At 38.2% G+C, this 13858-nt stretch overlaps 1 protein-coding gene across 1 annotated transcript in view; it reads right to left on the minus strand.

Annotated features, from left to right (window-relative positions):
• Positions 1-989: 989 nt before the first annotated feature.
• LOC118632721 (gastric triacylglycerol lipase-like) overlaps positions 990-13858 on the minus strand; it is a 176189-nt gene continuing 163320 nt past the window's right edge. Inside the window, exons 4-6 of the mRNA XM_036265940.1 lie at positions 7706-7777; positions 6985-7056; positions 990-1226 (exon numbers count right to left, since the gene is read on the minus strand). Coding sequence (XP_036121833.1) covers positions 990-1226; positions 6985-7056; positions 7706-7777 — 381 coding nt within the window. The remainder of the gene's footprint in view (positions 1227-6984; positions 7057-7705; positions 7778-13858) is intronic.

A 13858-nucleotide genomic window follows, 5' to 3' on the forward strand; every position in this document is an offset into this window, starting at 1 on the left:
ATTAATAGATTTTTGTGATATTCATTATGTTCTATATATTATGCTGGGTACAAGGTGCTCTTGATCTCATTTATATTATATTTGTTAATCCCTACTACAGCCTGATAAGTGAGATCCAAAAAGCTGAAGTGCATTACATATGAGGTAACGATTTTATGGGGTTAATAGAATTTCCAAGGTGGGGCTGTGTTTACTAGAAATTTGGAAGTTTCAAGGAGCCATTATTTTGGGGGGAGGTGTGTCAATTGCTGGAAGTTGTGCATTCTGACTTAAATATCAGTGGGAATGTTTCTGGATCCCGTGGTTGCCAGGACAGTGGCAGTGTTTTCAAAAACCCTTTTGTTAGTTGCTGCCTGTTTTGTGGTTGAGTCCTGGCATCTGGGGGCAGAATAGCTGTTGAAATGGAGAGAACACCCTGTAATTCCCAATTTCCTGAACCAGGACTGTCTGTTGCTTCCTAACCTACCCTTGCTTTCTTCTGCCTAGAAAGTGACAATGAGCTGACTTCAGCTCAGTGTGCAACCTCATTTGTCTTTTCATGGAGTTAAACCAGAAAAAGAGCAGGTGCTATTCCGACTGTGCATATGGGAATATTCAGCTTCATCAATAATAGACCACAGAAGGCAATTTACTCAGTCTCAAGCATTCATAAGAGGGGTCAATATTCAATCCCAGGACTGTCTTTGGGAGACACTCGTGATTCATGGATCATGACTTTAGAAGATAAATTGAATGAGAAGATTGGAAGAGAAGTTTCACCACCTCAGGAATGTGTTCTTTTAAATGTACCTAGATACATTTTTAATAGAAAATCAAATTGAAAAAAATTATTTAAAAATCAAAATGAACCATGGAAGTTTTTGAATGCTAATATATTTCAGAAGTCAAAATTACAGAAAGAAGCGTTGCATCTCAAACATTATAGAAAATCACATGGGACAGAAAAGGGGGTTTTGGAAAAATGAATGTATGATTCTTGAAATCCAGAACTAATTTTTATCTTTTTCTATCATAGAAACAATTTTATTATAGACTTCTTGAGGGGCATTCAGTCCCCAGACAAAATCCATGTGATTGTAAGAAGGAATGCGCTTGTGATAAATGAGTTTAGGGAATTTGGAAAGCAAACGGTCAACATCATGAGGGTCAGCCACCCAGTTGTTGCCGCCCTCCCACACTGCAATTGGCACATTTATGTCTGTCAAATGGCAATCGGGAGGTGTGGGCTAATACACAAGAGAGAAAGGACCACAGTTTTCATAGTTATCTGCACTTCAAACCTCAATACTTACTCCGTGGGTAGCTTATTCAACATAAACTGGCCTAAATATATTTCATTGACCTATAATCGACATAAAACATTATATTAGTTTTAGGTGTACAACATAATATTTTGCTATATGTATATATTGTGAAATGATCACCCCAATCACAGTAAATCTGCTTAACATCCTCTTTACACAGTTCCAATTGTTTTTTCTTACGATGGGAATTTTTAAGATTCGTTCTGTTGGCAACTTTCACATATGCACTACAATATCATTAACTGTAGTCACCATGCTGTTCATCACATTCTCAGGAATTATTTATTTTATAATTGAAAGTTTGTAACCTTTTTACTACTTTCACCCATTTTGCCTACTGTCCACCCCTCCTCTGGCATCCAACATGTTCTCTCTAGCTATGAACTCAGGTATATTGTTGTTTGCTTTCACTGTTTTTGATTCCACATATGAGGTCATACAGTCTCTATCTTTCTCTTACTTATTTCAATAAATATAATGCCCTCAAATTTTATCGATGTTGTCACAAATGTCATGACCTGGTTTTATAAGTCAATTCTAAACAATGACTGCTCAGAGAAAGTCTCCTTTATCCACAGAGCAGATTGGATGCAATATGATTTAGATCAGTGCTGCTCCAATTTAACAGGCTTGTGAGTCACTTAGGGATCTTGTTAAAATGAAAATTCTGATTCGGTACATCTGGGGAAGAGCCTAGCTTCTGCATTCCCAGGCGATGCTGCTGCTGCTAGTCCTGGACCATGCTTTGAATAGTGAGGCTTCAGATAACAATTCTAACAAATTAAAAATTTAGATTTCAACTCCAGCTGAAGGAAGTCAACTTGACTGGACTCCAGCTGTAATAGATGGTTTCTGCCTAAACACTCTAAAATATGATCTCCTGAAAAGGCCCTGAGTCATTTATTTTGGCTTTGTATTGACTTTCCATTGTGGTCAGTCTGCAGATCAATCAGTTCATTTAAGAAGCTGGATGTTAAATACTTGCCTGAGTTTACAGTCGTCTCTCGCCACTCCGCGCCTCGACTTTCCGGCTTCACTCTATCGAGGTGTTTTGAATATAGCATAGTATTTGAAAACATCACGATAGAGTGAAGCCGTGAAAGTCGAAGCATGCAGTGGCGAGGGACGACTGTATATAAATAAAGAATCCTACTTCGTGGAAATTCACTTATCCCAGTAGAGTCTGGAACTGATTAACCGTGATAAACGAGGGCCGACACTACTAAGTACTAAGTAATGGTTCAAATTCTGAGAAAAGCTATCATCAGTCCCATTTCCTATTTCTAGAAAATCACCATTCACACATGGCCTTTATAAAGGCTCATAAAGCAGGACAAAAGGAAGAGAGAGAGAGAAAGTCACTGCCAATTTTCCCAGAGAATTCTGTGTTTTTATATATCATATTCTCGAGAAAACCAGTGCAATATACTACAATTTTTCTATTCTCACTTCAGGTAATAGTCAACTTTCCGCACAAAGAATTTTAGCATATGCAATTTTTCTTAGTATTTTAATGCATTATTATAGTTGAAAATCATCTTGAGCTATTATCAGCTTGCTTGGAGGGGGTTGGATTTGGGATTAGGTTATTCAAGACCTATGTAATCAGTGCAGTCCTCTGATTACTGGTATTAGAGCCCAGTAGAAAGATAGATTCAAAGCAATCTCTGTTTGGGGGGTTGGAAGGGATGATGATTGGGGTGTGGGGGAATTGCTTTCAACAAATGTTGATTGGATGCTCTTCTGAAAACATCTTCAAAGACAACAAATATATAAAAAATGGGGGCATCTTTCTACATACAGGATACTGTGTTTAAAAGACGTAATTCCCTTCTAAATACTGAGTCATGGAAGTAGATGAAAATTAGTGGTTTTGTTCAGCTACCAGTTGGGTGGAAAAATTGGGGGTAGGGTGAGGAGGAAAATAAGAGAATTACACACACAAAAAAACTGTAGGTACTTCCCTTGTTCATATTTAGGCAGTAATAATTTGAGAATTTACCCTGAGTGAAGGATTTATAGACATTATTCCATTAAGTATTATTAATAATTCCTTGAACCTAGGAGGAGAGATGAAGAAATTATTGTGTGAACTCACATTGACCTCAAGTAGGACAGACTCCAAGCTTGGGCTCTTTGTACTACAAGGTTCACAGTGTGTCTGCCTGCACCACACGGTGCCTGCTGCTGGGAAGGATGTCCAGCTTTGACCTGCAGGTGCACCAGCGTTCCTTCGTGTCTGGAAGTGTGCTGGAATCACTTCCCTGCCTGACAATAAAGGAGAGCATCATGTTTGAAAACCAATGAGTCCAGCTCTATCTTATGAACAGTTAGAATTACTGGTTTATTATACTAGCTAATTGCACTTTGGAAAGGAGAGAACAGTGTGCCAGGGGTCTGGGATACAAGGCAGGTCTGTCTACTGTGGTGAGGGGTGATTAAATTCTAAAAAGGCCCCTGGCCACTTGGCTCAGTAGTAGAATATTGGCCCTTGAGACAAAGAGTTAAGGGTTAGATTTCAGTCAAGAGCATGTACCTCAGTTGTGGTTAGTCCCAGCCTTGGTTGGGGTCATGTGGGAGGCATTTAGTCGATGTGTCCCTCTCACATCAATGTTTCTCTCTCTCCCTTTCTCCCCCCCCCCATCTGAAGATATATGGAAAAAATTCTCTGGTGAGAATATTTTGAAGATTTCCAAAATGGCAGTGGAGTGAATGCAAGCTACACAGACCGTTTCCCAGGACCAAACTGGAATTACAACTAAAATAAAGATAAAGTGTCAGGAAAAAGCAACAGAAAAGCAGCCTGCAAGGATCATTTAACCAATGACACTGAATTCATCCTGGGAAGATTGCGGAGGCATGAGAAGGGTGATGGGAGCCCACTGACAGCAGTGGTCTTAGCTGTGAGCAGCGTTCTCGGGGTTAAACTTGCAAGCCCACTTCATAGCAGAGAGGGCCGGGACAGAGGCTAAAATAGACACAGCCACTTATCTTGGGCTCTGGCAGAGGGAAGGCTGACTGGACTGGAACTGTGAGGGGAAACTCGGGATTTGGATGACGCTCAGAGTTTTTGCTGAGTTGTGGTCACACAGGAGTGTGGCCATCTTACTCCTTCCCACGGCTCTGGGGAGAGGTGGTTGCCCCTCCCTTGGAGACCTGGGGGCCACTGAAATGCAAATTGAAGCTCATTAACAAACAGTATATGCCCCACCCTCGGGGAATCCCCTTAGACTGAACACCAGAGGGAGTTTTTCATTCAACTGAGAACCCAAGGCTCTTCAAGTAACCAAGACTAACAGCTTCCAAGCAAAAACCTAGAGGGTAACTGAACCATTCCTGGGCTTGCAACTCTACCTAGGAAAGTAAGACTTGACAGTGGTGTTTAATGTGGGTCCTCCCATGCCCATCCAAACCCAGTAGAGGGAGCCACAAACAGCAGAACACCAACACCCACAGGAAAAAATTTGGCAGGCTCCAAAACCCACTGAAATAGTCAAATTGGTGAAACAAAGAAACAAATTCCAAATGAAACAACAAGAGACCTCTACCAAAGATGAGATAAATGAAATGCAGTTAAGCAAGTTAACAGAGCTAAAATCCAGAGCCATGATCTGGAGGAAGCTCAACACCATGAGTAAAGATATAGAAACATGGAAAATCAACCTATTGGAAATTAAAAACCACCAAGAAGAAATGAAGAATGACATAGCAGAAATAAAGAACACATTGGAAGGACTAAACAGCAGAGTAGAGGAAGCTGAGGACCGGATCAGTGAATTAGAAGACAGGGTAGAAAAAAATGAACCAATCAGTAAATCAAAAAGAAAAACAATTAAAAAACTTAAGGGAACTGTGGGACAACTGGAAACATAATAATATTTGCATCATTTGAGTCCCCAAAGAAGAAAAAAATGAGCAAGGATTAGAGAATATATTTGAAGAAATAGTGACAGAAAACTCCCCTAATTTGGTGAAGGAAAAATGCATTCAAGTTCAAGAAGCACAGAGAACCCCAAGTAAGAAGAACCTAAACAGGCCCACACCAAGACACACAGTATTTAAAATGCCAAAAATTAAAGACAAAGAGAGAATCCTAAAGGCAGCAAGAAATAAGGAACAGGTTACCTACAAAGGAAACCCCATAAGGCTATCATAGGACTTCTCAACAGAAACACTACAGGCCAGAATAGAATGGCAAGAGGTAATCAAGGTCATGAAAAACAAAGATCTGGATCTGAGATTACTCTACCCAGCAAGGCTCTCATTCACAATAGAAGATCAAATAAAGAGCTTCCCAGACAAAAAAAAAAAAAAAAGGCTAAGGGAGTACATTACCACCAAATCAGCATGGCAAGAAATGTTAAAAGGACTGCTGTAATTAGTAGAAGAAATAGGAAGAAAAATATAACTACACTAAACAAAAATGGCAATAAATAAGTACATATCAAAAATCACTTTAGCCCTGGCCAGTTTGGCTCAGCGGTTAGAGCGTCGGCTTGCGGTCCAGAGAGACCCGGGTTCGGTTCCCGCTAAGGGCACGTACTTCGGTTGCAGTTTGTCCCCGGCCCTGGTTGGTCGTGCGGGTGGCAGCCACTCGATGTGTCCCTTCACGTCGATGTTTCTCTTTCTCTCTCCTTTCCTCTCTCTCCCTCCCACTCTATCTCTACAAAAAATGGAAAAATGTCCTCGGGTGAGGATAAAAAAAAAAAAAAAAAAAAATCACTTTAAATGTACATGGATTAAAAGCTCTGATAAAAAGACACAGAGTAGCTGATTGGCTAAGAAAGCATGACTCATCTATATGTTGTTTACAAGAGATATACCTCACAACAAAAGATTCACGTAGGTTGAAAGTGAAGGGATGGAAAAAAATCTTCCAAGCAAATGGAAAGGAAACAAAATCTGGGGTACCAATACTCATATCTGGTAAAATAGATTTCAAAGTGAAGGCTATAACTAGAGGCAAAGAAGGCCACTACATAATATTGAAAGGATCTATCCAACAGGAAGATATAACCTTGATAAACATATATGCACCCAATATAGGAGCACCAAAATATATTAAAAATCTTCTGAAGGACTTCAAAGGAGAAGTCGACAGCAGTACAGTCATAGCAGGGGTCTTCAATACCCCGCTAACATCACTGTATAGATCCTATAGATAAAAAATTAGCAAGGAAATGAAGACTCCAAGTGAAGCACTAGACCAAATGGATTTAATAGATATCTACAGAGAATTACACCGCAAAACAAGAGAATTCACCTTTTTTATCAAATGCACATGAGACATTCTCAAAGATAAACCACATGTTAGGACACAAACTAAGTCTCTACAAGTTCAAGAAGATTGAAATCATATCAAGCATCTTCTCAGATCACAATGGCATGAAACTAGAAATCAATTGCAACAAGAACATCCAAAGACATTTGAACACGTGGAGGCGAAATAGCATGTTATTAAACAATGAATGGGTTACCAAGGAGATCATGGATGAGACTCAGCTGATGTTTGACACAATGAAGGAATCGCAAGGCAATAATACTCTGCAATTTCCTTAAGGCTAGGTTTGGGCACTAATATTGCTTTGGAAAATATATGCACAGTTATTATAATTTCATCTTTAACCATTTAAATATTAGTCTTTCAAAATATGGAAGATTTCAACATTATCAAGCTTACCTGATGATAGTGCCTCATGTTCTGAACCGGGTTTCCCCAGTCAAAAGCTTGAAATTTGTCAGACTTAACAGCCTAATGTAGAGAAATTAAGAACACAGGGAAATATCAACTCTTCTTGCTATGTGAAAAATAAAACAGAAACTTGTCCAAATAGTCTAACTTTTAATTAAAACAATGATTTTAAAACATTTTTTTTTTTTAATCCTCACCCGAGGACATTTTTGCATTTTTTTGTTCAGACAGAGCGGGAGGGAGAGAGAGGAAGAGAGAGAGAGAGAAACATCGATGTGAAGGGACACATCGAGTGGTTGCCACCCGCACGACCAACCAGGGCCGGGGATAAACTGCAACCGAGGTACATGCCCTTAGCGGGAACCGAACCCGGGTCTCTCTGTACTGCAGGCCGACGCTCTAACCGCTGAGCCAAACCGGCCAGGGCTAAAACATATTTTTTCATTCCCAAAATGAAACCTATTCATCATCCCGGACAAGGTACTAATGCGAGTTTAAAGGCAGCTTTGCTTTCATGAAAATCATTCCTTTCTTTGCTACCCAGAGCACCTGTTTCACAAGATTTTCGTTCACATGAAATGATAGTTATTTTCAGCTGGTAGTCACATGCCAGAAAAATTCCCCACCAGGGGCATTTGACAGAACATGTTAACAATGTGCTTTAGATTCATGTTTATAAAATAATTTTAACAGCGTTTGTGAAATGTACCTGGCTCCAGTGGAGCATGTTTTGAACAGAAGTCTTCTCTGGATTATGTGACAGATACACATCCATGCGACTCTAGAAAGAAAGCACATACATGTACACTCAGACTTAGATCTTCATTCAGCTTCTCAAAACAGCTAAGATGTAAGTTCTTCTGACCCAGTTTGAGTGTTCAAGGGCACGTTTACTGGAAGGATATGAGCAACACAGTTGTACATCACTTTAGAGCTTGCAAAGGACCACAGCACAGGCTAACTCACTTAATTTGTAGCCACTCCAAGAGAAGAGCTTGCCCTGACTAGTGTTGCTCAGAGGTTAGAGTGTTAGCCAACGAACCAAAGGGTCCGGGGTTTGCTTTCCAGTGAAGGGACATGCCTGGGTTGCAGGATAGATCCCAGGCCCCGGTCAGGGCACGTAAAGGAGGTAACCAACTGATGTGTCTCTCTCACATTGATGTTTCTCTCTCTCTTTTCCTCCCCCTCTCCCTCCCACTCTATCTAAAGATAAAGGCAAAAATGTCTTCCAGAGAGGATACAAAAAAGAATCTCAAACATTTTCAGATAATTCCCATAATAAAGTTTTGGAATGGGCAGGGCATATTTTAATATTGGGCATTTATTGCTGCATTGAGAACGATGCCATGGCAGAAGAGAAGTATAAGACATTGAGAAGAAGAATAAGACAGAGGAATTACAGTCTAGCTGAGGTATTAGAGCTACAAAATAAAATCATAACACATCATGGCAGAATGTCGCACTTAAATGTTAAGATGTGTGATGTCAACAATAAATCATGGAAAATTCAGAAAGGGAAATGGTGATTCCGAGTCATGTTTTCAGCCAAGTCTTCAGAAAGACAAAGAGGGTAGGTAGTATTATAATTGAAAGGACTGGACCTAACTCTTCTGGAGGAAAACAGACCTTTTATCAACCCCATTTTATACATTAGAAAACATAAGGCTGATAAATAGTCAGGGTCTTGGGATAATTAGAACTGATTGTAACTAGAATCCTGACCCAAGGGCCCCGCCTCTCAAGTGAGGTGTAACGTAGTTTTCTATTTTGTGTTTCTTGTTTTGTGTGTGTGTGCTTTTGTTTTCTTTTGTTTTTGTTTTTTTACCACTTTCTACATCACCTATGAGAAAATCTGAGTACCAGTAGGAAATAAATTAGTTCTGCATCAGTGTAGCCAGGGTCATCACAAAAGCATACATTTCTGAATAAATGCATTGACCCTAAGAAAAGTTTCCTAGGCTGTAGACACATGTTAATTAAGAGTGAAAAGGAATGAATACTACAAAATCAGACAAGGAAATGGCACCATTACATTGTACCAAGCAGCTTGAGGCCAAACTTCCTTCTTAAAGAAAACTGTGCACGAGTTGGTTTTGGTGGGTAGGAGAAGTAGGTGATTAAGCTTTGGAAACATAAAGGTTATTAATTCTCTGTCATGCATGCCTACTTAGCATTTATGGTTTGTTAAAATCTAGGTTATTGCCTGATGAAATCCCTATTTAAAGAGAAAGGAGCTCTTAGGGAAAGGTTTAGAAAGCCAAGAGTATTTGAAGATGGTTCTCAAAGTCCATGGTCATTCAACCATTAATTTTCTCTTTCTCCTTTCCCGTCCTTTCCCTTTCTATCCTATTCTTCTTCCTAGTCTTCTTGGCTCAGTTCATTTCAGTTCTCCTTGGACTCTTTTGTTTAGCTTTACTTTGCTTTATTTCCCCTTCCCCACTCCAGGGGTGGAATCACAGTGTGGACAGAGCTGTGTGGGGTGCTTGGTAAATGAAATATCTATGAGAGCATTGCTAACGCACACACAGTAATCAAGAACCAGGAAATATATAGGGATCTCACCAGCTATAGTGAGGATTTTAACATGGTCAATTCCATTCAAGAAATAATACAGTAAATGTGTCTATTGGCATCCTGAATGCAAACATGATTATTCCCTAGGTGTTTTTGTTTCTTTCCATCACTTTGAAATCCATGAACAACTTGATATCTTACATTCAGTTAAAAAGACCCACATACCTTCAAAAGGAATAGAGGCATATAAATATTCTTAATGGGCTTTTGAAGTACTTCAAGGTAGTAATGGGACCTAATGCATAAAAGGCTTTGATTCTTTTAGCCAGATTGAGATAAGTAGAAAAGGCAATAAAACCGGTAACAGAACAAGAAATGGATGAAATTGTGTGTGTGTATGTGTGTGTGTGTGAATGCGCATGTGTTACAACTGTGACATTGTTTTAGGTTTAATAGAATTGCCATCTGAAAAAAAACCTAATAAATTGACCATCTCTGCTTGTTCAAGGTAATCAGATTTCAGTATTTTTAAAAATGTGTTATATTTCCTTAGATTCTCTATGGGGACATGAGATTAGAAATTTTTAAAAGTTATTATTAACTCTTTTGTCTGACTTTAGAAATAAAGGCCAACTTCAGGATATTCATATGGTTGCAAAAAAGGGTTACGCATACTATATGTAAGATTTGATGTATTTAAACTCATCTCATCATTTGAGATAATTAACTTTTAAACTGAGTAGACCATATAAGCAGAAAGGTTAAAAGCATAAGTTTGAAATCTGATAAATAGGCTTTAAATACTGGCTCTGTGGTTTATTAATCTTGTGACCTTGGACAAGTCACATAAACTCAGAGCCTTGGTTTCCTCAGCTGAAATATGGGGATAATAATAAGTGCTTCACTGGGTGGTAAAGGGACTAAACAGGGTGAATCATGTAAGAATCATGTTTACCAGGATATTTGGCACATAGTAACTTCTTGAAAAATAAATAGCCAAGATATTTAAATATCTATACACAGTAAACATACTCATCCCTATTTGTAATCTGTTGGCTTAACGAGCAGTAGCAAATCAGTAGATTGAGATGTCATCAAATAATTTTCAAGTTATATTTCATACCAACTACATAGAAAAATCTTGCCTCACTGTTAGTAAGGGACATAGATGATATTCGAAAATGGCCTCAAACATAACCTTCCAGATTTATACTACAATCTCCCCCATCTAAGAAACAGTCTGACTCTACTTGAGGAATAATTGTTTTTCCAGGAGCACTATGTTTATTAAGGAATTCTTTATTTGGCTGCCTAACTCTTCTGATTATCACCAGCACACCATACTTATCTAACTTCCCACCACACACTAGTTGGGAAGATATAAATTCAAAGGCAGAAAAACTGATAGAAACGTGTGAGTATAGTGAAAGCAATGACAAATTATCCACAAGTGAGAAAGGAAAATGGGTATGTTCAAAATGCAAATAACTCGAAGGCATGCTAAGTTTAAGTTATTTGGTGTCAGGATGAACAGTTTTACTCAGCTCAATAAATCCTAAAGAAGTTTTTGTATTACATCTCAGTGCAATACTTTCATAACTCTAGATAAGTGAGAAAAGGTTCAACTCTGTTCCAAATGTGCTATAAAAACGCAGGGGAGTGTGTCATAAGTTCATGCAGATTTCCATCCAAAATGGTTAATTTTGTGCACTGTTTGGAAATTAAAGGAGTAAATCTTACTAATCTAGAAAATGTCCCTTTTTCACAGAAAATATTTGAGTTGATGGTTCACCCCGTGTTGCTGCTGCTGGGCTGCATTGCCTGGATCCCCCTTCAAGTCCAAAGCATGTATTCAGTCCTAGCTGTGGGGTAGATGGCAAGTCCTCTCTGATTTTCCTCTTTTTCAATGGAAACTCAAGGCTATGCTCCCTTCCTGGGGTAGCCTGCATTTAATCACTGGTCAAATAGGTGGGTGAAAAGGCCCAGCCGCCATGCCTCACTCCAGAAGAGCCATCATGCACAGAGTTGGCTGATGCTTTTCTGCTTCTGCATCCCAGTCCAGTTTTTACCTCTGCCTAGTCCTGTTTTTTTTCTTTTCCTTTTCCCTTTCCCTTAGAACTATTTCTATAAAATACACCCTGAATACTGATCTTCATCTCCTTGGAAACATGACCTATACATAATGATAAGAACATTGAGAAGCTTTATCTCTCTGACATTTTCTTCCATCTAAAATTCAACAGGTGAGATCAGTGCTTTGAAAAAACCGGCAGTAGGAAGAGAACTTCCACAGGCTTCCACCACCAATTTCATCCACTGCCCTGCCCTGCATATGTGTCCATGTATGGACATTCTGACTGCTTAGAATTGCAGTAGGGAATAAAGTCTACAGCTGTGAGTGAGAATCAGCATTAAAAATGCCAATTTTTTGCTCTTTTAAATTATTGCTGTAATATTACCTAATTAAAATAACTAGGCTTTTACAAATATAAATTGACAATGTATTGGGTAGTAAAATATATTTATTTTCCACAAGCATTTAGTAACAAAAAGGAAAATCAGTATCATGATTTGAAATGATTCTCGCAATTTTCCAATTCAACCCACTCATAGTTTATAGGTAAGATATAGAAACCTACATCTTAGATAAATTAATGATCATTTCAAGTAGACTAACATAGTGCTATTGTTTAAATAACCCATTTTTACATAATTGCTTTATCAAAGTTGGCAGGCTTCTAAAGCTACTTTAAAAAGTCAAAAATAATATCTCAACCTCCATAAAATATCTGCAGCTTTTATGACAAAATATCAATTTCTTTAATATCGAATTAGTTTTTATAAATTGGTAAAAGAGCAACAGCAATAGAAATTGGTATAGTACATGAAAAAGCTTTTCCTAGATAAATATAAGTGTCCTAAAATCTTGACTTAAAAAACACTTACAAATATTCTCAATTTGATCTATCATCAATGAAATATAAATAAAAAGTATAATATGATAACACTTTCCACCTCTCAAATAAAAGTTCATAAATTAGGCCCTGGTGGGTTTGGCTCAGTGGTTGGAGCATCGGCCTGTGGACTGGAGAGTCCCAGGTTCGGTTTTCTCTATGTCCTAGTGGCTAGGAGCACATACAAAAAAAAAAGAAAAAGAAAAAAAATGTTCATAAATTATAGTAATGACAAAGTTGGATAAAACAGACACTTAAATGTTGTTCATGGGAATATAATTTACTACAAGTTCCTTCAAGAGGGACATGGTAATACATATGAAATTTAAAACGCATATCTCTTCCATTCCACAATTAGGAATTGAACTTCAAATATAATTACAAATACAGCTAAAATGTATGTACTGTGATGTTATTACAGCACTATTTATAATAGGAAAGACTGGGAAGAACCTAAATGCCTCTCAGTAGAGAATATACTTTTATAAATTATTTTGCAGCCATACTATAGAATGCCACACATATTGTTGAAAGAAAACAGTGAGGTAGGTCTGTTTGTGCGTATATGAAAAGTTATCCCAGATGAACCGTAAAAGCAAGGAACTGAATACAATGTATTTAGTACATACAGAAGATATTGCACCATTTATGAAAATAAACTTGTATTATTTAAAAAGTAAAGATAGCTGTGGTTGGTGTGGTTCAGCAGGTAGAGTAAGATCACAGACCTACGAGTCACGCGTTCGATTCCAGTCAAGGGCACATACCTTGGTTGTGGTTCAGTCCCTGGCCCTGTGGGAGGCAACCCATCAATGTGTCTCTCACATTATAAATGAAAAAATATCCTCAGGTGAGGATTTGAAAAAAAAGTAAAAATAAAACACCAAAATTGTTAGGCTTTTGGTAGTTGTAAAACAATACAAGTGGCCAAGCGGCCAGTGACAAAATATGCTTGCTATAAAATGAATAAAATGTTTTACATTTAAAGTAGCCTAACTGATGAGCCTATTAGATCTAATCCCTCAGAAAATTGTAGTAGGTTCCTGCCTCAACTGTGTTGTACAACTTAAATCTTAGCAGCCTTGCTTGTCAACATGATGTCCTTGGGGCAACTAGTCAGCATTTTCTCTCAGACAGTAACTAGGAATTTCACATACACTCAAACTCAGTAGAACTGAACTAGTGTTCCTTTCAAGTTTTACATTTAGATTTAAATGGCAATTTATAAGTTTATTTTTTCCAACTGACCATTTTGACAGCACTCTACAATTTTTATCTGCTGATGGCAACTATCACTTATTTCTTAGCATGGACAGACTATTTGGCATTATACCCAGACAACAAAACGTCCTTCTGTGTTATAATCAGCAACTACAAGTTTGAGAATCTTTATA

The sequence above is a fragment of the Molossus molossus genome, unplaced genomic scaffold, assembly GCF_014108415.1.
Source record: "Molossus molossus isolate mMolMol1 unplaced genomic scaffold, mMolMol1.p scaffold_m16_p_17, whole genome shotgun sequence".
NCBI classification, from domain to species: domain Eukaryota; kingdom Metazoa; phylum Chordata; class Mammalia; order Chiroptera; family Molossidae; genus Molossus; species Molossus molossus.